General features: G+C 41.1%; 1 protein-coding gene across 1 annotated transcript; it reads right to left on the bottom strand.

Moving 5' to 3' along the window:
* Positions 1–468: 468 nt before the first annotated feature.
* On the bottom strand, positions 469–22,745 carry armc3 (armadillo repeat containing 3). Its single transcript, XM_042346024.1, has 14 exons — positions 22,700–22,745; positions 22,128–22,306; positions 20,211–20,405; positions 18,656–18,839; positions 17,299–17,451; positions 17,069–17,177; positions 15,315–15,564; positions 13,403–13,539; positions 9,856–10,024; positions 7,645–7,745; positions 6,475–6,561; positions 5,231–5,428; positions 1,288–1,450; positions 469–1,104 (listed from the first exon to the last, which is right to left on the bottom strand). Exons 1-14 carry the CDS (start codon positions 22,743–22,745, stop codon positions 826–828), a joined length of 2,250 nt encoding a protein of 749 aa, XP_042201958.1. The 3' UTR covers positions 469–825.
* Positions 22,746–23,892: the final 1,147 nt, after the last annotated feature.

The following is a 23,892-nucleotide window of genomic DNA, read 5'->3' as shown; positions in this document are numbered from 1 at the left end:
GTAAATTTTTGGAGATAAATTCAAATCCTGCCTGTATTGCTTTCTCTAAAGTACTGTCACCCTATATGTTTTGGAGTAGCCTGCCCTAAGACCTTACTTTTTGACTGTGTTTTTGGTGAATTCTCCCAACTCTTTCCTCAGCTCTTCCATCTTAGCTTGGGTACCCAGATGTTTCTGTGAAGCGCTTTGAGATGTGCTCCCAATATGAAAGGTAGTATATAATATAATAGTTAGAAATTTGACCACATTTTTTCTTTAAATATAATTTTCCTCCTCAGCAGAAATCAAGTGAGAATTTAACAAGTCTAGAATTTTCCCATATTTGAAACTAAATGAAGAAATTTGGAATTGAGGTACAATTAAGCCCAAAACAGTATATAATATCAGATGAAACAATTGTAGTTTTTAAAAAAAACTCAGCAACAGGAGTTTAATAAAAGTTTTTCAATCAGTTATGATTCTGTATGTTCACAATGTTGTTTTATTATTTCAACTAAAATGTAATGTAAAGGAAATTAAATTCTTACAATACACATATACAATCTGCTGAGAATGTTAACAAGATATCTGCTAAATCTTTGTCTAAATAAAACTAAGCAACATAATTTTGCAATAGTCAATGAGCTAAAACATCCCATTTCAGAAACAAATCAATTAACCCAATGACAGTAAAAATAATGTTTTAGGTGATAAAATACATAAATTAGATAAACTTTAACAGTGGCTTACATTATAAGTTGATACCTGCAGTTTTTTGGTAACAATCTTAAGATGTAGTTATGTTTTTGAAGTTCTGGAAACTGGACATTTTGCTATTTATTTTATTCAAAATGACACAGACATTGACACTTGCTTCTGATCAACTTGATTCTTGCCACAGAACTGTTTACAACCACAAAAGAGTTGATAGTGTACTGCTTCTGCACTGTCAGACTTCATTAGATTCCCTACTTTGTGCATGAGGTCCACTACATATTCCTTTGGTGGAGTGAGGGGCCCATGTACATCTTGCGGAGGATCATCAATTAATAGGACATGGTTCCAAGCTCTATTGTACGCTCCACGAACCAAACTGCTACTGATCCCAATTCTATCTCCTAAAGCCTAAAGAAAAAAAAGGTTATATCACAAATCACTAATGTTCATTAAATGTATATAAATTACTAATAGTAAAAAAAGGTTATATCACAAATTACCAATGTTCGTTAAATGCACATAAATTACTAATGTTCAATTAAATGTATATAAATGAACAATTTAATGTAATTGGTTGCTTTAAAAAACAACCTTGAATAGAAGAGCTCTGTGGTAGAAGATTCCTTTCTGAATATTTCCAATAGGAATGACGTTAGATTTTAATTCAAATTTAAGTTCACCAATGTGAAGTTCCCAGGGAAAGTCATAGAGGTTGTCCTTGTCTATAGATCCACCCATCTTTTCTGCAACAAACCTAGGATTTAATATTAAACAGAATAAACATTATAGAATTACAAAATCATGCAGACTGTGAGAGAAAGAGAACCAAACTTTAAGTTAAATCAAGATCACAAGATTGGTTTAGATGAAGAAGGCCCTTGGCCAATTTGACCTCATCCTTCCACAAACCCAATCACAGCTTCAAACTGCTTTTTAAAAGAGTCCATCATCCTCAGCTCAATTTGGCAATTTTATACTAGTCATTAATTAATAATATAATAATCCTTATATTTGATATAGCACCTTATTGCGTCATCAAGACATCTCAAAGGCTTCACAAGAAGTATAGTAAAGTGATGTGACTATATCTATTTTTGGGGTAAAGCCAGTAGCCAATTTGCTCATGGCAATGTCCCACGAACAGCCATGGAGTGAATGATCAATTTTATTTGGGGTTTGTTGGTCAGGACGCTAGGAGAAACTCCTTTCTCTTTTGGAATCTCTTTTGGAATTCTCTTTAACATCCACCTAGACAGACAGTTAGGACCTCAGTTTAATGAATCATTCAAAGGAGGGAACCACTAGCAATGCAGTAAATCCCCAGCATTGCACTGGAGTAACAGCATAGAATAGATGGGTTCTAAGTACGTAGGGCTTAAACCGACAACCTCTACCCAGAGGCAAGAAAACTATTAATTGAGCCAGGCTGACACACTGAGTAAAGAAAACCTTCCTGGTATCTGTCCTGAAATTGCCTTTTACAACTCTAAACGTTTATCTTCTTGTTCTATTGTCTTGATGCACCCACATGCAATGATCTGGGTTTGCTTTATCAATCCGACTTTAAAATGTTATAGACCTCTATGAGGTCCCCTCTGAGACATCGTCTATTAAGACTGAAGAGCCCAATGTGTGAGCTCATTGCTCATTCCTTAATGCTGGGGATATCATCCTTTGCACCGTCTCAGAAGCTTGGGTTGCAGTGACCAGAAATGTATATAAGACTCTAGTGGTCTGACCAGAGCACAAAACAACTATACGTCATATGACACAGGGGTCTAAACACAACTGATTTAGCACTATAACCCAGCATCCAGTTTGCCTTGTTTTTTGCTGCCTCATACTGATCCCAGGAAGTTTTTCTTTATTCAGATGGTAATTAACAACTGGAAGAGGTTCTCAGGAATGGTAGTTGAGGCCAGGACATTGGACTCATTTAAAACAACAGTTTGATGCTCTGATGGGAGGCCAGTAGGGTTAGTATTCTGGAGAGATGAGATCAAATGAGCCGAAGGGCATTCTTCAATCCAAATCGATCACAAGATTTTTTGATACTTTAGGGCCAATGAGAGAGAGAGAAAATGTAGCTCATAATTGTTTAGACCAGTTGTACAGATACCAATGTTAAAATAAGGAAATGCAGGGTTGAATGGCTCAACATTCCTTTTACATCTAGGTCTTGTGTTCAATCTATTCCAGACTGATAAGTTAAAAGACTCTGGTGTAAAGATTCCTGAGTGAAACAAATTTGCCAATCAAAACATGTGTGGCATACTGAAGAGACCTATGCATAATTTGGTGGGGAAAATAAAACTTTGCTACACCACTTATCTGGTTTATACTTCAGCCGGTGTTAAAGTGATCTCTTGAATACCTCTCATATTGCTGAGAATAATAAATAATTATAATAAATAATTCATCATTTTATAATAATTATATAATAAATAATTTCAGCGCCTTGGGACGTCCTTCCGACATGAAAGGTGCTAGATATATATATTGATATAGGCTGATTGGTTAAAAGACTCTCGTGTAAGGATTCCTGAGTGAAACAATATATATATATATCTATATACCAATGCAATTTTGTTGTTTGTTGCTGTTGTAATGAAGTGTGTATAAATTATGCCCCTACTACTTAATTCTGATCATGGGTGTGTGGAAGTGGTAAGTTGCCATTTGGGTGGAATGCCAGGGAGCAGTCACCAGTACCAATTTACAATGAGGCTAATCCCCTGTGTGGACTGACCCCTTTGGGAAAGGTAAAGAAAAATTGTTAGCCATACATGCCATTACAATATTGTAAAATCTATACAAAGCCCAATAAGATGTTTTCCTTTATATGATAACCTCAGGAAACAAAGCAACAACAAAGTTACATTTGTATAGCACCTTTCAAGTCAGGAGAATGTCCCAAAGCACTGGACAGTCAGTGCTTTGCACCTAAGCTAGGGATCGGGACCAGGAAGGGTGGAGGGCATGGGGGGAAGGAGAGTGACCAAAGGCACGATCGAAGGGGAGGCTCTTGAGACGGGCGGAGGGACTGTGAGATGGAGTTCCAGAGGGTGGGGGCAGAGTGGTAGAAAGCCCGCCCGCCAATGGTAGGGTGGGCGAGGCGGGGGACGTGAAGCAGGCCAGAGCTGGCTGAGCAGAGGGAGCAGGCAGATTGGTAGGGGTTTGGGAGGTTGCAGAGCGAGCGGGGAGCAAGACCACAGAGGGCTTTGAAGGTGAGAACCTGGATCTTGAATTGTATCCTCTGTGTGATGGTGAAGCAGAGTGGGTTATAATAATCTGCGGAAGGGAAAGGCTTTTGGTCAAATGATTTTTCTTCATTTCTAATGGTCTTAAAACGTTCTATAGAAATGTTTTTGATCCAGATTTAAGGTACAGTATGCTAGTGTCTTTCTTGCAATACTCAAAAACTGCCACTGGGTGGAGAATGTTACTTTTAGTCTAATTTGTAATTAATTTCCTAGAACTATATGTAAAAAAATCAACATAATAAGGTGCTATATCAATTGCAAAGATTATTTATTATATATAACAAAGTGTATTATATATATTCATATATGCATATATGTCATCAAACATTTCCAAGGATATTTCCCGAGACAAGGAATTTACAAGAATTTGCATTTATATAGCACCTTTCACATCGGGAGGATAACTCAAAACGTTTTGAACAGCTGATTGGGAGCCCCAGCTAGGGGGAAGTTAAGGAGGGGCATTCCAAAAGATAGGTCTTTAAAGGCAGGGAGGGAGTGGGTAAAGTAGAGGGTCTGTAGGATGGATTTTCCAGAGAGCATGGGACAGAATGGCTGAAGGCTTATCCACCAGTGGTGGGGCTTATTGGGTGAGGCACAAGAAGCAGGTTGGTGGTTGCTGAGAGGAGAGAGCAGCTGCAGCATTAGAATTGCAAGAGATCACAGGGGTAGGGTAATGTAAGGCTGTGGAGGCATTTGAAAATAAGAACGAGAATCTTAAATTTAATCCGCTGGGGGATGGGAAGTCAGTGAAGCTGAAAGAGAATGGGGGTGTTGAGCCCGCTGACAATGTTAAAGCTTCACAAATTGAAATTGACCAATTCAAGATCAGAGAATTTTTTTTTAGAACGTTTCTCACTTCTTCACTTGACAAGAAGAAAAATAATTACTTCAGAAGAAAAATCAAACTGAAGATCGGTGTGTATTTAGGATAGTGTGAGAGAAATATAAATTCTGTATGATTCCTCAAGGACCAATAACTATGTGGATGAGAGAAAGAATGCCATTGGTCTACAAATGGGCAACTGTTTAGCAACCAGATGTATTTTTCTGATTAAAAAAAGTCAATCATTTGTTGGCAGATAATAATAATAATCTTTGCATTTGATATAGGGTTTTATCACATCGTTGGGTATTTACATGTGATGACTGCATCTTAGAAGTACAGAATTACTGTAATTTTCAGAATCTATACCTTTAAAATACACTTTTCTGGCTTGTGAAATATTTTAAAATTCTGAAAGAAATTCGGAGAGCAAAAGAATACCTACATTGCAAGGGATATAACTTGTTCTCGGCTGTTATGCATTGGCAGAATGCTTTTTGCAACCTCACTGACATAAGCATCAAACATTGGATCATAAGGTGGTTCCCATGGTTTGTCTTTGTCTTCCACATCAGGTTTCATTTCCGCTTGTTCTTCCTCTTTCATTTTTTCCTCTTCTCGTCTTCCTCGACTTCTTCCTTTACTGCATATAAAGTAGAGACTTTAATAACAACAACTTGCATTTATATAGCACCCTTCACGTGGGGTATCGTCCCGGAGTGCTTAATAACTGCAGAACTATTGCATTCAGCTAAAACTACAAGATTCACCACAACAATACTTATTAACCCGTGGACAAGTGTTTCTAATGTATTCATTAAAAATACAGTAAATCTTCACTGTTTTAACTCAGTATCAATGATTTTGCAAAAATAAGGATATGAAAAATGGCCTAATTTTCCATATCGATATCTCAATTACAAGTTTGAACTGTGTGATTTAAAAATAGCTATTTCATTGTAATAAAAAAACTACAAATTATAGATAATGTGTAAACAATGTGTATATATTATTTTTCACAAGCTGCTGGAAAATACTTTGTTGCCATGCAATGTTCCTTGTTATTCTCAAATATCACAGCATTCATTCATTCCAGATCCAATCAGCAAAGTTATCAAATTCTGTTACCTTCCAAAGCGAACCATCACCCACAACCTCAATCCCTGGTAAGAAAATGTTGTGTGATGTTATGTATTCTATTCTGATGATTCGAAGAATATACAGAAGAATGAACTTTTTACATTTGGTATCCATCAATCATTGTCAAATCAGACACAAATTTAAATAGGTTTACTCCATCTAGGATTCAAACCCAACATTTTTGTCACAAATTCAATGCTCAACTGACTGAACTCTCCAGTAAGTTATTGAATACAGTTTGGTTTCAAAACAGTTTGTATGAAAAAACTAGGAATGGAAATTTGGGTGGGCATCAACGTGTGGTGGACAGGAAATGACCAAAGGTTTCCATTCCTAGCCACACCAGCTGCTCACGAAGACCAGCAAGCTGATGTGCTATGGGAAGAGAGAAAAGATGGGAACGAGAGATATGTGACAGCACGGAGAGTGACGGTTGGCCTGGGTGCTAATTGGTGCCTTGACCCACCCATGGCTATGCCCCTGATATGGAAACTGTTAATCTCCACCCACGTTATGGAAAAAGTAAAGATAAAAAGAACCCACACTGACCCAGTTTTGGCACTGCTTTTACTAGAAGCTGCCCGTAACGGGGAAATCTCCAGCTGCTTTTCATCAGTGGGCAACGTATGCTGAAGGCTGCAAAATAAGACAATAAATCAGCTTAATTTTTAAGGCAGTCTTTTTAATTTACTTGAAATAAAGGAGAAGTCCTCCTGAGATGAAATGCATGATACCAAAATTAAGGATTATTATTAAAAATGATTTTCAATCTCAGAATTGAAGAATTTGTAACAGTATAAGCATAAAATGGGGAAAAAGCAACACTTTGATAGTTTGAGATTTCTTTTATTTGGGCAAAAATTAAAATGAGGTTATGCAGTGGGGCAATATAAAGCACTCCAATCATCTTTCAAATGTCATAATTTAAATACTGCATTTCTTTTCTTATTCATTTTGAATTCCGTGGATACCGCCAATTTCAGGTCTATTCCCCTACCTCCCTGTTCTATTGCTGTAAGTTTGGGGTATGTTGTGTAACTGTTCCAGAAATTGTCATTTAGGTGTATAACAGAGACTAATTTAGAAACTTCAAGGTTGAAATTATATTCCAATGGCAAATTGAATGGTGCCTAGTTCAAAGACCGAACCTCCTTTAACAAGTTCGCTGAAGCAGAGCTGAACAACATTAATGAGGACAAAGTTTTACACAAATGTTTCCAACACAGAATGTTGCCTCTTATCAGCAATTCTAAAGCAAGGATAACTGGGTGACAAAGAAAGATTACAGGTAAAAATGTAATAATAATAATATTTACAAAAGTTAAAAGGATGTCCCAGATTGCTTCACAGTATATATTGTAAAGTGAGGTAATGTATTTTGTGTAGGCTGAGAATACAGGTACTACCGGTAAGATTACAGTTGTGACTATTTTTTCCAGATTATAGAATATTTAAATAGAATTTTCGTGTAACGTCATTTTGGTTAGTTCATGCTAAATGGAAAGGAAACAATAGTGCTTTGGTAAGAGCCCGACATGTTATCGCCAGATTTACTTCTTGAGATCAGGATCTTAACAACACTGGAAACATGACATATTAATGCATGTGACTAATGAGTAAACTACATAAGACAAAGGGCACCATCCAGCTATAAACCCTTTAGGAAGGTACTGAGTGGTAAATAACTAAATACATGTGAATAAAAAATTGTTAACTTACAACTCTACTTTTTTGGCATTAATTAGCAGTATTGGCCTCTGCTGGTTCAATTCCTGCTTGCTCAATTCATCAAGATTCAAAATCTTTATGTTTGCCTTTACCTAGAGACAACAGAGATCCCAATGTCACCTCAAATAGCAGATCCATTGTAGAAAATGTAACTGCATTTTTTGGAGAATTGTAAATTTTTCCACATTATTACTTTTCATACAACAACAACAAAATTATATTTGTATAGCGCCTTTCATGTCAGGAGAATGTCCCATGGTGCTGGACAATCAGTGTGAGTGGCGTGAGACAGTGTCAGAGCCAGGCGATGTTGCAAAGATGGGGGAAGGCAGAGCAGGACATGACACAGATGTGGGGTAGGAAAGGATAGTTGCGGGTCAAACAAGATGCCCAGGTTCCGGACTGGCTTAGTAAGGTGGAATGTGCATCCGTGGATGGTGATGCTGTCAGTGGCTGAGGTGCGGACGCACTGACAGGAGCCAATCAGGAGGGCCTCAGTCTTGTTGGCATTCAAATCTCATCCAGGACTTGATGTCTGACAGACGTTCTGTCAGGACAGCAGTGGTTGAGGGATTTGAAGGTGGAAGCATAGAGATAGAGTTGGGTGTCATCTGCATATATGTGGAAATTAACCCCATTTCTCCGGATGATGTCAACAAGAGTGAGCATAAAGATATTGTAAAGGAGGGGACCAAGGACAGAGCCCTGAAAAACTCCTCATGAGACAGTATGGGGGCTGAAGGAGAAGCCACTTGTGGAGATGAAGTGGAGAAGGTGTGAGAGGTAGGATCTGAACCATTCAAGGACAGAACCATGAAGTTTGAGGTGAGAGGAGAGGTGGTGGAGGAGGATAGAGTGGTCAACAGTATTGAAGGCAGCAGAGGTCAAGGAGGACGAGGAGGTAGAGGGAGCCCTGGTCGCAGGTGGACAAAATGTAATTTGTCACTTTGATTAAAGCTATTTCTATGCTGTGAGCGGCATGGAAACCCGATTGGAGGGGTTCATGACGAGAATGGAGCGAGAGGTAGGAGCGAAGCTGGGAAGCAATGACTCGTTCCAGGACCTTGGAAAAGAAAGGGAGGTTGGAGATGGGGCAGTAGTTTGAGAGCAGGGATGGGACCAGGGAGGGTTTTTTAAGGATAGGTCGTTTTTGGAGGGGTGGGAATGGTACCAGTGGACAAGGGAGAGGATTATGATGTTTGTGAGTAGGAAGGCAAGGAGGTGGAATTGGGAGGTAAGGAGAGGGGTAGGTATAGGGTCGAGGGAGCAGGTGGTCGCTTTCATGTGGGTTATGGTGTGATGAGAGTGAAGGGAGAGACAGATTCGAAGGTGTCGAGGGAGGGCTAGGTAGGGGCGAGGTGCGAGGGGGAGATGGGGAATGGGTAGTGGTCGGAAGGGCAGAGGCAGCTGAGCGGATCCCCACAACTTTGGTTTTGAAGAAACTCCTCGCAGTTGGCATTGGAGGAGAAGATGGGCATGGCATGATAGGGTGAGCAGAGGAGCTGGTTGGTTATACAGATAAATGATAAAAGGATCAGAATTACGAATAGCAGTAATGTTTTACCAAAGAATTATCAATAACTTGCATGTCTATAGGGCCCTTCATGCTGGGGTAGTGTCTCGGAGCTCTAATTATATGCAAGATGAAAGCCTAAGGAATGAACTGCATTTAGATATACAGATGGTTTTATTAAACCAATTCGGAATTTCCCGTCTCTGTTTGCCACAGAGTACATTTTATGTTGACGATCAAAACCATCAATTTTCTCAATTGCTAGGATACCGGTTGGAAGAGGTGGGAATTTGGTAACTTCGCAAATTCTGAAATAATTAGGTCTGGGTTATTCTACTAGTATTATAAAACACATTCAGACCACGTCACATCTACAGACTAAAAATAATGTGATTGAAGTATTCCAGAAACCTTTTCAACTACACCCATGAGGTTGAACAGCCAGTCTACATATGAACTGAAATATAGCTGGGATTGAAAATCTGTCATGGAGGGGGGAAAGAGAAGGAAGTTTCTCCCGATGTCCTGGTCACCTATCCCAAACTAGTTGGACCGAATGGCTTGTTTCTGTGCCATATCATTTGTTGCATTCCTTTGTAAATCTGTAAAGTTGCTCACTGTGGTCATTATTATCATCATCAATGGTTGGTTATTGAGTGAGACATATTTTAAATTAAAGTGTCCTCTACCTGACCAAGATCATAGAATCCATCTGTGATAATATTATTGGATGACAAATAGCCAGTCAGAGCGTATTTGAGAGTTGGATTACTGTCGAGCAGCTTGTTCACAGCTGCCTCGCTAAAGCTGTTTTGGCGACTTGTGGACAGGTTTATTTCTTGCAGGATTTCCAAAGCACTATAGAATAAAAGGGAATAAGAGATTACATATTCATAAAGCAAAATGGAGAACTGCGAGTATCTCTGCAGTATCTTGATCCCAGCCTATAAAAAATTATATTTTTAAAAAATGTTAACATTTAAAACATCGGAATTATTTCTTAAGACAGATGTTAAGACTTCTCAGTAAAATGATAACAATACTAATCCTTGCATTTGATATCACTCCTTTCATGTCAGGAGGACATCCCAAAACTCTTCACAGGATATACCGTAAAATGCAGTGACTGTGTGATGCGTGGGCAAATTTAATAAATTTAGGAAGGATGAACTAAGTTAATGATTGAACAATTTTTTTTTCTGGCTCAATACTACTTCATGGATCTTACTCTGAACCAAATAGACATTACAAACATGCAATAAGGTGGATAAAATTCAGGTATGTTTTGAGAACAATGGACATTTTGTGTTCCATTTGATCTGGAATTGTCACAGAGCACAAAGGAGAAATGTACTATCCTCACCATTGTCATATTTCACTATAATGAGTGCAAATATTTTTAAAAGGATATTTGAAGCAACTGCAAATATTAAGATGAAATGAGCTGGATGATGTCAAGCACTATTTTTTTCTGTCAGATAGTCTAAAGAGAGAAAATAAAGTACAAATGAAGAAAATTGAGTTGTATCATTCACTTTGTCAGTCACACTGAGTCCATAAGATTCAGATTTACGCAAAGTAAATTTACAAATGATGCGGTAAGTTTTTCAGAGCACTTATATGAGTGCCTGACCCAACACATGAACACAATACAAATTTATATTGTGTCTTTCATGGCAGAAATAACAACAACAACTTGGATTTACGCCGGACGGCATCTCAGAATACTTCACAGTAATGGATTCCGGGGCTGAGCCAGGGGGAGGGGGAGGAAGGTGACCAAAGGCAAGGTCAGAAAGAAAGGTCGTAAGACACTTTACAGTACTGAAACAAAAACAGAAGTCACTCAGCAGGTCAGGCAGCATCTATGGAGAAAGGAAAGTGAGTCAAGGTTTCCACGACCCTTCGTCAGAACTGGGGCATGTTGGAAGGGAGAGGCTTTTAAGGGCTAACAGGGGGGAGGGAAGGCAAGGGAGAAAATGGATTAGAGGACAAGGGATGATGGGTCAAAGAGGTGTTAATGATGCAAAACAAAAAGGTGGAATTGCAACAAAACAGGCAGACCAGAGAGAGAAAAGGTGTGTCTGGGACCCAGATGATGTGGCAATGGTCACAGAAGAGGGGGAAGGGGTAGGTGAGCTATTATGGTCTGAAATTGTTGAAATCAATATTGAGGCCAGAGGGTTGTAAGGTCCCCAGCAGATAACCTACCCGACCTCCCCCTAAAACTCTCCGAACCCTTACGCAACCTTGGCATCAGGTTCGACCCCCAATTATCCTTCCTCCCCCACATCCGGTCCCTCACCAGCACCGCCTTCTTCCACGTCTGAAGCATTGCCCGTCTCCACCAATACCTCTCTCTGAAAGCCGCTGAAACCCTGGTCCATGCCTTTGTCACCTCTCGGCTGGACTATTCAAACGCCCTCCTTGCTGGCCTCCCCTCCACTACCATCCATAAAATCCAGATTTTTCAAAACTCTGCCACCCGCATTCTCACCCGCACCTAACTCCACTCCCCGATTCCCCAGTCCTCGCCAGATTGCACTGGCTCCTTGTCCCAGAGAGGATTGATTTCAAATGTCTTCAAATTCCTCTACTCCTCTGCAGCCCCTACCTCTCTGACCTCCTCTCTCCTCAAAACAGTGCCTGTTGCCTTCGTTCCTCCGGGTCTGACCTCCTCCTGGTCCCCTGAGTCCTCCGCTCCACCCTCGGTGCCCATGCCTTCAGCCACTATGCCCCAAGGCTCTGGAACTCCCTTCCTCACTCCCTTCTCTTCCTACTTTCAGGTCTCTGCTGAAGACCTTTCTTTTCGACCGCGCCTTTGGTCACTTTCCTCCCCCTCCCCCTGGCTCGGCCCCGGGATCCATTACTGTGAAGAGCTCTGAGACGACATCCGGCGTGGAGAGCGCTATATAAATCTAAGTTGTTGTTGTTTTAAATGAGGTGCTGTTCCTCGAACTTGAACTGTGGCTTATTGGAACAGGGTAGAAGACCATGGATGGAGATGTCAGAGTGGGAGGGCAAGTTGAAGTGGCAAGAAACTGGAAGCCTTTGTCTTCCTTGCACTGCCTCCCCCATCTCAGTTAGTCCTTAAAATCCTCTCCCTCCCACCATGCCCCAGTTCTGACGAAGGGTCATGGACCCAAAACGTTGACTCACTTTCCTTTCTCCATAGATGCTGCCTGACCTGCTGAGTGTTCCCAATGACTTCTGTTTTTGTCTCAGACTTCCAGCATCTGCAGTATTTTGCTTTACAGTACTGGTTGGGCACTGGAGCTGAGGATGCGATCCAAGAGAGGTGAGAGGGGGGAAAAATGACTAAAACCGCGGTCAAATCAATAGATCTGGAAACGGACCTTGAATGAGATGGGGGAGGAAGGAGAGATTTGGAAGGACTTGGGGATGGAGTTCCAGGGACTGGGCACAGAATGGTTGAATGCCTGCTTGTCAAAGGTATGGGGTACATGAAGCAGGCCTGTGCTCGCTGAGCAAAGGGAGTGGCTGGGTGAGTAGGGTTTGAAGAGGTAGTAGGGACCTTGGAGGGATTAAAGGTGAGTACAAGGATCTTGAACTCAATCTGCTGAGGGATGGAGAGCCAAAGGAGCCAAGTGAGGATTGCGGTAGTGGGATGGGCTCATGGAGCCTGGTACAGGAAAGGAAACGAGCTGCACACTACTGCAAACTCTACAGTTTGAGTAGTTGACTGCTTGGTGAGTCCAGCAGTCAACAATGTAATTCCTTTTCTGTGACATTACAATCCACGTTGTGTTAGTGGTACTTGGAAACAATGGTTTTCTGTCCAGATGATCATGTTACTTTTCCCAATTGAAACACATTGCAATCAATCTAATACAAATGAGTCACTTTTCAGTAACAGAAAACTGGCTTTGTATAAACATAAGAAAAAAGTATTCTATCTGTCTAAAGTCATTATTATTAATGTTTAGCATTCATATTAAAATTAAATTCCTACATGCGTTAGGTAAAAATCACCTACACAATAAAAAGTCACCTGAAAGAAAGTAAACTTCTATATACTAGTTTTCTGTCTAAATAGCCATCTGCAATTAAGAAGTTGAAAAAGTGATACAGACTGCTTGGAAAGTACTTTGTATTGTAATCTAAAACATTTTTAAACAATGTTCCTATCCATGTTAATAGGATTGTTAGGACAATTTACTTCAATACATGAAAGGAGCTGAAAAGCAATGATGCGTTAATGTTCCCTATACGTACCCCAATTTGCAAAGCTCAATTGCTGTGGGCTCATCCTTTCCACAGACAAGCACAGCCCAGCAAGCATTGCGCCTCACTTCATCATGATTAGAATGTAGCAATTTTACAAGTGGCTCCAATCCACCAGAAGTTCGCAACTGTGAAAAAAAACTCAGTTAGAGATGTCCTCAGTTTCGTATATCTAATTGCCACTAGGATTACAGAACAAGAGTGCACCTCAAGCCCCAAATCCCCTTTCTACCCCATATCTGCGCCATGACCCGCTCTGCCTTCCCCCACTTCCGCAACATCGCCCAGCTCCGCCACCATTTCATACCGCAGGCCACTGAAACCCTCAAATATGCTTTCATTACATCAAGCCTCGACTATGCAAACTCATTGCTCGTCGGCCTCCCCAATTCCTTCCTGCACAAGCTGCAGATCATCCAGAACTCGGCAGCCCGTGTCCTCTCCCGCACTAGGCTCCATGACCCTATCACCCCCATCCTTGCCCAACTCTACTGGCTTCCTATCACACAGAGAATCCAGTACAAGATCCTGGTCCTCACCTTCAAAGCCCTCCACGGTCTTGCTCCCCCCTACCTCTGCAACCTCCTAACTCCCTACTATCCTGTTCACTCCCTCCGCTCAGTGGGCTCCGGCCTGCTTCACATCCCCTGCCTCGCTTGCCCCACTCTGCCCCCCACCCTCTGGAGCTCCATCTCGCAGCTTCTCCAACTCACCCCTCCTTTGCCACCTTCAAGACCCATCTCAAGACCTTCCTCTTCGACCGTGCTTTTGATCTCCCTGCTTCCCCCCCTGCCCTCCACCCTCCCCCACCCCGACCTCCAGCTCGGATCCGTAACTTTGTCTGTCCAGCACCTTGGGACGTCCTCCCGACTTGAAAGGCACTTTACAAATGTAATTTTGTTGTTGTTGTTAGCCTCAAGACCACTGTCTTAACATTTAAGATGATACCAAATTTTGGAAAACTCTTAAATTTAGTCTTAATTAGAAAACCCGTTGAAGGACTGAATTTAAGAATTTTCCAAAATTCTGCACAATCACAGTGACCAATTATTCCCATAAGACTCATCATTGCGTGTTATGTTTTTCCATTAAGATATCAACCTTGCTGAGTTGGTAACACTTTCGGCTCGGAGTCAGAACGTTGTGGGTTCAACCCCCATATTAAGATTCGAACTCGCATAGCCAGTGTCAGCCAATTCAGTGTCGGAGGAACAACAATACAACTTATATAGTGCTCTCCAGGCAGGGTAGCATCTCAGATCGCTTAACAGTGGCAGTGCCTGATTCCAAGCCAGGGGGAGAGGGGACGTGGCCATAAGCATGGTCAAAGAGGAAAGTTTTCAGGCGGGACTCAAAAGAGGGGAGAGAGGGGGCAAGGCGGACGGATTGAGCGAGAGTGTTCCAGAATTTTGGGGCATAGTGGCTGAAAGCACGATCTTCGATGGTGGGGCAGAGGGTGCGAGGGACGAGCAGGAGGCTGGTTCCAGTTGAGCGGAGGCGCCTGGTGGTGGATTGGGGAGCGAGGAGGTCGGAGAGGTAGGGAAGTGCCAGGGAGCAATGCATTGGCAGATGAGACATTAAACTTGGGTGCTTTCAACCTAATAAAGTGGATGTTAAAGATTCCATGACACTACTTGGACTATGCAATGCTTCTCTAGTGTTAATTGCTTTTCAAATAGGGAGCACCCCAGTTTTTGCTCTTCTGTACATGTTTGTGGTACACTAATTTCATTTGCCGCTAGCTTAAGTATCCTTGATCATCAATATCACTTCCTAAACCATCTCCTCAGCCCCCAGTAAATCATCAATTTAAATATGTCACCCAACACAATATTAAAGCCACCAAAGTTCTTCAATTTCCACAGAACAGGATCCTAATCACTAGTTTTGAACGAATTCCCACCTGAGTTCTTGCATCTGCATCACAAGCTAATGCAGCCACGACTTGTGCAGCCTTACTCTGCACCACTGTGTTGGTGGACTTCAATGGTTCCACAATGGCAGTCATAGCTCCATAATATTGGATACTACTGCGTGAAGATTCTTGAAGGGCCATATTAGTGAGAACGGTAGCAGCATTGGCAACAGCTCCATCTCCTGATTCAGTCAGAAGTTTGACCAATGGCTCCACACCGTCAGCTTCAAAAACTGCACTAGTTCAAACAAGAAATATTAAGAATAAATTGTTTCCTCTAAACTGCATTGATAATTTGATAAGGCAAATTAAAGGATGAATATTAGATGTGTCCCATGTAGCTAATTTTTTAGTAACAACTGGTTTGAAAATAATTACATTTAAAGGACGTATTTGTTCAGCTCCAGTTTGCCATTCTTACAATCTACCATTATTATAGTCTGCCACTTGTTCAGTCAAACATCTGTTTCCTACGGTTCCTGTCAATGTGTCTACTCTGTTTTTAAACTGATTGTGAATCATTCCTATTTTTTACTACATTTTATGGAAGGAAACAGAGAGTGAATTTCCATATGGTGAAGTCCACATTCAGGGTAGGTTTTACACATTTGAAGGAATAGGCTTAATAGCTTTTTTCAATCCAGCTTCATTACATTTTTCCTGACATGTTTCTCATCACTTCTAGGCTTGATTATTTCAATAACCTTCTTATTATAACCCAACTCTATTTTTTCCACCTCTCTTTGCAACCCCCAGTCCCCTGATGTTCTGTCAGCCTGCCTGTCAGATTTCAGGGGCTGGATGAGCGCAAATTTCCTTCAACTGAACGCCGACAAGACGGAAGCCATACTCTTTGGCTCTCGTCAACGTCTCAAATCCCACAGCTCTCACCTCCTCCACCTACCCGATCTCCCCCTAAAACTTTCCAAACCCGTATGCAACCTTGGCGTCAGGTTCGACCCCCAATTATCCTTCCTCCCCCACATCCGGTCCCTCACCAGCACTGCTTTCTTCCACCTCCGACGCATCATCCGTTTCCGCAAATACCGCTCTCCGAGCTCTCCGCTCTCCGATTACCATCCCAAAAATGTGAAGGGCTTTGGCACAGAGACATAGTCCCATGAAGCAGACTTCACAACCCATGTGCTGACTCCTAGGTCAGTGTCAGCCAACCATGGCCAGCAATGGTAGCGTTAAGGGGTTGGGGAACATGCCTTTGCCAGCTGAGCGAGGGATGGGCATAAAAATGGAAATCCACCACTGCATGCCCAGGAGTTTGATACAGGCCGCAGAACTGTTTTGGACGAAGATCATGGCCGTAAAGAATTTTGGCAAAATGTTTAAATTTAATCATAGTGGAACTAGAATCTTTTGAAGTAAAGAAGTGATGGGACTCAAATGTAAAAGGCAGTTAATCTGAAGGACCAGGTTTTTATGAGAAACAGATGGGTTCAGTACTAAACACATGACAGTACAGAATCCAATCCTGGCACAGTAGCTGAATCCCAGATGACACTTCAGCTGCTACCCTTCAGCTGTTCTTGCTCAGGGTGAGCAAGTAAAAGAGATACACGCCTAGGCCATTGAAGAATTTTCCAGAATTCCAGAATCTCACACTTTAAGACAATAATCTTAGACCATGGGAAATTGCAGGCTAAAGGCTTCAGCTGCAAGAACACATGACAAGGCAAACTAATTCAAAGGAAACCTGACAAGTAGTTTATTAAACAAAAAGCACTTACGTAGCATTGGTGGGATTAGCGGTTGTTAGATTTGCTAGAGCTAGAGCTGCAGCTTCTTTAACGTCCTCATTGTCACTGACCAGCAACCGAACCAGTTGAGGAATGCCAACTGCAAATAGTTTAAAGATATGTTTTCAGCTCTACATACATACAATCTTCTATTAGCGAAATGACTGTTTCTACAAACACAATTTAACGTTTGAAAGGTTTTACAATTTATTCATACTTACGTTCTTTTTTGAAAGCCTCTTTGCTACTACTAAGTTCACACATAACAGACACAGCTTGGCAAGCAGCTATTTTGATTCCATCATTGTTGACTCCCAAAAGATTTACCAGTGCTTTTTCTACACCTTGCTCATGGAAAAATTTTCTGTTCTCACCTTATTGTATTAAAAAGAAATAGAGTTGATTATTTTTTAAAACAAACACTATTATGAATTATTATAAGAACATAAGCAATAGGAGCAGGAATAGGCCATTTGGCCCCTCAAGCCTGCCCCGCCATTTAATAACATCATGGCTGATCTTCTAACCTAATTATTTGCTACAAGTAATTATTGAACCTAAGAATATAACTATAATAGAGAATCAGACCAGGTTTTGAGGAGAATCAATATTTGGGGGGAAAAGCAAGGAATTGAAATTAGATTAGCGAGCTCCAGTCAAAGAGCCAATGCAAGTATAGACGTGTGGGTTCAAAGCTCACATTGAGCTGACAGTTTAATGTCCCAGTGTAATATTGGGGAAATGCTTAATTGTCTGTAATGTCATCTCTTGGTGGGACTTTAAACTGAGCCCCTGTGTCTCTTTAGATGGATGTTAAAGATCCCATGGGTAGTCAAAAACTAAGGGAATTTCTGCTGGTGTCTTCACCAACAATCCTCGAGATAAATTGGTCATTCAGCTCACAACTATTTGTGGGACCTTTCTGTAGGCAAGTGACTGCCATATTTGCCTACAAATACACAATCACTGCCCTTAGCAGCAATTAATTATGCATTACATTGAGTCATTTTGGCATTTTGCCATATCAAATGTAAGGATATTATTATCTTACTATTGATTATCAAGTCCAGATGGATGCTCCAATGCAATGTTGAGGATTGAGTTACATTGTTGGAGGTGCTGTATTTTGAATGAGATGTTAAATCGAGGTATTGTCTGCCTGTTAAGGTGGACATTAAAGATCCCATAGCACTAGAAAAGAGTTTCTTCCAGTCTCCTGGACAACAATTCCCCAAACACAACAACACCAACAACAAACTACAAGTGGTTACTCACTTCATGGCTGTTTGTGGGATATTGGTGTGTGCAAATGAGGTGAGTAAACAACTTACTCAAGAGTATTACTGGCCAGGACGCAGAGAGTGAATTTGCTGTCACAACCTGTTGCTGCTGCATTTGTCTAGAAAAACAGCTCCTATATTTGGTATAGCTGTAAAATATTTTGTGTCATTTTGATGTTATAGGTGCAATATTAAATGCTATTATTATTAGAAAATGACAAGCTGTAGAAAGTGTTAATTGTTCCAATTTTCAAAGCAATGCATCTTAAAAGTAACAAGAAATAAAAATTTGACCTACAGTTACGTGCAGATGCTGTAATGGCTTTGGCCGCCCGCTTCTGTGCCTCTGGCAGAGTGGATGTAGTTACGAATGTCAGAAACTTTTCTAGGCCTCCTGTTTCGCGGATAACCTGCATAGTTTCTACATCTTCCAGACAGTTTGCTAGTACAGTCAGTGCTTCTACATGAAGGTCAGTAAAATCCTGAGGAGAGAATAATAATCTGAGGAAGAATCGCTTTAGACATAAGAGACAGACATTAAATGAGTACTAAGTACTCAGAAAAAAAATTACAAATCTGTTCTAAGTGTGTTTCAAAACAAAAACCTAAATAGTGTATATCACCAAACAGCATCATCATACAAATGATATGGGGGAACCATAAATATTTTCAAGTATTAATCCACAATCCCAATAGTATTTTTACAGTAGTTTTGTCAGTAATCTTATTTTTGGAATATTTACTGTTTAACCCGCATTTTCTGCATAGAATTTAAGATAACAGATTGCAGCAGGTTGATTAAAATAAATTTAAGTCAATTAGAATTTAGATTTCACTTAAACATTAGTGAGATCAGGAGGTGCGAATAAAAGAGATTGGTAGTGTTCAAAATATCTGGATGAATGTTGTCCTCTAAGGAAGAGTAATAATAATAATAATAATAATCCTTGCATTTGATATAGCGCTTTTCACGTCGGGAGGACGTCCCAAAGCGCTTCACAGAACACACTGTAAAGTGAATTGACTGTATATTTGTGGGCGAACGCGGCAGCCAATTGCGCACAGCAATGTCCCACAAACAGTCGTAGATTGAAAATGACCAATTTAATTATTGTTTTTTTTTTNGGAGGGATTATTATTAGGCGTGTGGAGTAAGGAAACTTGCCCAAGGTTTCGCCCTGCCTGGAATTGAACTCAGGTCTCTCACTTGCAAAGCGAGTGCTCTAACCACTGAGCTACAGGACTCCACGTAGCGAGTAGATGTATTTTAATGTGAATAAATGTAAGGTTATGCTCACTGAAACAGGATACATAAAAATTGCACAGGGTGAATGAATGTCCATTAGAAAAAGAAAGTGATTGGTGTTCATGCCAGTTCTACTAATCAATAGAAAGCAGTTATAATCACATATTGAAGTGTACGTATCAATCGTATTTGACTGCAAGTTTAAACATTATTTAACCTTTTGCAGATCATTGGTGAGGTCATGTTTGAAATTGAAAGGATTACTTTTCCACACCGTAATGCACATGTGGAATAGATTCTCAGCTAACTCAGTCTACTCTTTACTGATTTGTACCTTTAAGAAAGATCTAAATAAACATCTAGTAACGAATGAGATTGAGGGTTCTAAGGATAAAATCTTATTAAAATAATTGAATGATCTCAACATGATTGCTCTAAAATCTGGCCTTGAAAAATACAACAGATCCCATATGTTCAAAAGATTGATTTTGTTAAAGAGAACTGAGTTCTGTTGTTTTCCAGTGCAATCTTCATTCTCACAAAAATCAAGTCATTTATTGTTGCATAAACATATCATTTACAGTAATTGCCTGCATTTATTTATTACCGGTGTTTCAAGAACTTGCAAGATGCTTTCAAGACCTTTATTCTGACGCAACTGAATTCTGCAATCTGGATCAATGACAATGGGTGTTAGGGTTTGCAGGGCTAACTGCTGTATAACAGGATATTCAGATTTCAGTAATTCCAGAATTGGAGGAACGCCATTCAATTCGCAAATAGCAGCTCGATTCTGAAAGTCCTAGAAAACACAGGGAAAATAGTCAAAACAATCTCTGTGATTTGTTTCAGTGTTGAGTGTACTTCTTTTTAAAAAAACTCAACACTGAAACATTTTTTTTTAAAAAAGGTACTGAATTCCAGATACAGACAGTAAACCTAAGTTAAGTAATTATACACCATATACTGTATGTGTGTGTATATATATAACATACATATGCATTACTATTAAAGTTATTTTAAAGTCAATTACAAGAAGTATTTTTCAAGGCTTCTCAAATCTTAATGGATAACTTTACTGCCCAATGTTAGCAACAACAACCACAACAATTTGTATTTATATAGCGCCCTTCATGCAGAGTAGCTTTTCTAGCAGTAAACCTACAAACCAGATGGCCACAAAGTTGATTGTCTTGACTGTGTTCAGTCAACTAGGGAGCAGTTAAGATGCTACAATTGGTCTTGGCATCCCTGAGCCAGGGAGGGAGTGGATGGTACAAAGTGAATTTGTGTGGACATCCTGGATCAGTGGTGATAATAATTGTTGCGCATTATCACATCTTCTAGACGTCCCAAAGCGCTTCTCAGAATATACTGTAAAGTGAATTGACTGTATATTTGTGGGCGAAACACGGCAGCCAATTGCGAACAGCAGTGTCCCACAAACATTGGTGATAGCAGTAAAGGAAGATTGCTCTCCATTGAAAATGTTGCATCCTGGTGATGAAGGGGTGGGTGTACTAAATATTACAAATATTCTCTTTCCAGTATTGACTTAGAATCCTAGATCCACTGTGGTATTTCTGAGTACAAGGTCCTTGCACATTGGGTTGAAAATGCATTCTTCAGAAGAACAATAGTACTTCAAACCTTGCGACAAAGAACATCTTCCAGAACCCCACATACGTCCTGCTGACCTTTATACTGCTATTTACCTGATGAACTCTTTTACAACCATTGCCATCTCCCCCCACCCCCAGCAAATGTAAAGGTTATATTTACGGAATTGGTTGGAAGTATGAGAAATATACTGATGATTATACTTCATTATTGTGTAGTGCACAATTTTATGTTCATTCTGCATTAAGCTTCATTAAGTAATGTACAACAATACAATTTGAACCTGCTTGTTTTTAAATGCTGCTTTTTCAAATATCTATTTAATTTCCTAGTTAATAAATGCACTCTATCTCATCAACACAATCCAACCACCTATCTCTATGTTCAGATTTTATTTCCCAAATTGCCTTAATTTTTAATTGATTTTCTTAAATGTGTGCCCTCTCATTATCAATGGAAATGATCTATTAATATTTACCCTACTGTAATCATTCCAAACTCCACGCAATATTATTATTATTAGCCCTCTTTGTAATCTCATGACAAATGGTTTGGTCAAAATTTAGTTTAGTTGATCACCTCTTATTTTGCAATCAGCAACTTGAAACTTTTTTTTAAGGTTCTCTTATCCCTTATAAACCATGAAATGTAACTTTTTTTTATTATTGTTGGAAAATAAGAGTGATTCTCTAGCTGAAGGTATTTTACTAAATTTGGGCATATTATTCTCTGTTGTTTGTTTGGTAAGTTTACTAACCTTAGAGTTTGTTTATCATAGAGATATACTATAAGCTCATAGCACCACTCTAAAATCAGATCCTTCACTTATGAAGGCTAACAAACTTATCAAAAATCAGAGACTTGTCACTACAGATCTCGATTATAAACAGAGAAAAGGAAATACCACCTTAACTAAATTTGAAATAGATTCAACAGAATTCTTTAAGACATCAGGATCAGAGCTTGACAGAAGGCGGATGAGTGGTTCGAGTCCACCATGCTCAAAAATTTCCACTTTGCTGGTGTAGTCAACAGAAATGGAAGCTAGGCAGAGAGTAGCAAGTTCATGGACAATCACATCCTCTGCAAGCAAAACGAAACAGACAATAAAATATTTCTTATTAATTATTCTGAAAGTTGTCATCTTTCAATAATTTTGATTCATGTTTGTGTGTCTTTTCAAAAAGAAGGATATCTGTCTAGGCATGAGATTGATTACACTTAGCCTACGCTGAGAAAATTAAATACTGTACTTCAAGGACACATTGAAATATGTAGGGTTTTCTGTCAAGAATAGCCAAATGGGAACAAATTGAGACAACACAAAAATGGATAAATATTCTGGATTTTTCTTGATTACTTTTGGGGATTAGGGTTAGTTATACAACTGCTTTCTCAAGAGATTGGATGAGTAGAATGAGTCAATGAAATTAATAATTAGAGATTGTTTCTGGATTTGATGGGACAAATGATTACTCCACAGTTTTCTATGTTCATAACGGAGATCAACCCTGAAACTCATCTCAACTATTCAGTTACAGTTGGGAAATTCTGCCAAGGACAGAGGCAAGGAAATCCTCTTGGCTGATGACACCCTAGAATGTCTATTTCAGTCTATTCTGCATAAAGCTAAGGGATGTAAGGCTTCATAGACAAGCTCTGCAAATTAAAATTAAAAATATTTGCCCTCAACTACAGTAACTACATTTTACAGTAATTACTGGAGGGCTTTAATAAGTTTGGATGACTTGATAAGGTGCTATATAAAATGCAACGAGTATTATTAATGATCCAGAATTACCTTCTGGTCCTAGACATGCAATAATTGATGTTAGAAAATCCACTTTCTTCAAAACTTTTCGTACTTCAACTGAAAAGAAAAACAGAGAAAAATAGCTGAGCTCACTAATTGGAAAAATGTCTGGGGGCTGGGGATGTAGGGTGGGGGGCTGGGCTGGGGTTGAGGTGGGGGGCTGGGGTGGGGGCATGGGTTGGAGTGGGGGGTCGGGGGGCTGGGCTGGGGATGGTGGGGGCTGGGCTGGGGGGGGCTGGGGTTGGGGGGCTGGGCTGGGATGGGGGGGGGCTGGCTGGGTGGGGGGGATGGGGGGGCTGGGCTGGGGTGGGGGGGGGTGGGGGCTGGGGATGGGGGGGGCTGGGGATGGGGGGGCTGGGGGGGGGGCTGGGCTGGGGATGGGGGGGGGTGGGGGGGCTGGGCGTGGGGGGGGCTGGGATGGGGGGGGCTGGGGATGGGGGGGGGCTGGGCTGGGATGGGGGGGGGCTGGGCTGGGGATGGTGGGGGGGCTGGGCTGGGGATGGGGTGGGGTGGGGGGGTGGGGGGGCTGGGGATGGGGGGGTGGGGGGCTGGGGATGGGGGGCTGGGCTGGGATGGGGGGGGGGCTGGGGATGGGGGCTGGGATGGGGGGGCTGGGGATGGGGGGGGCTGGGGGTGGGGGGCTGGGCTGGGGATGGGGGGGCTGGGGATGGGGGGGGTGGGGGGGGCTGGGGATGGGGGGGGGCTGGGGATGGGGGGGGGCTGGGCTGGGGATGTGGGGTGGGGGGGCTGGGGATGGGGGGGGGCTGGGCTGGGGATGGGGGGGGGCTGGGGGGTGGGGGGGCTGGGCTGGGGATGGGGGGAGGCTGGGGGGGATGGGGGGGAGGCTGGGGATGGA

Source organism: Callorhinchus milii, unplaced genomic scaffold (genome assembly GCF_018977255.1).
Source record: "Callorhinchus milii isolate IMCB2004 unplaced genomic scaffold, IMCB_Cmil_1.0 Scaffold2, whole genome shotgun sequence".
In the NCBI taxonomy this organism is placed as follows: Eukaryota; Metazoa; Chordata; class Chondrichthyes; order Chimaeriformes; family Callorhinchidae; genus Callorhinchus; species Callorhinchus milii.
Note: the sequence above shows the minus strand (reverse complement) of the source record. Positions and strands in the feature narration are given on the sequence as shown.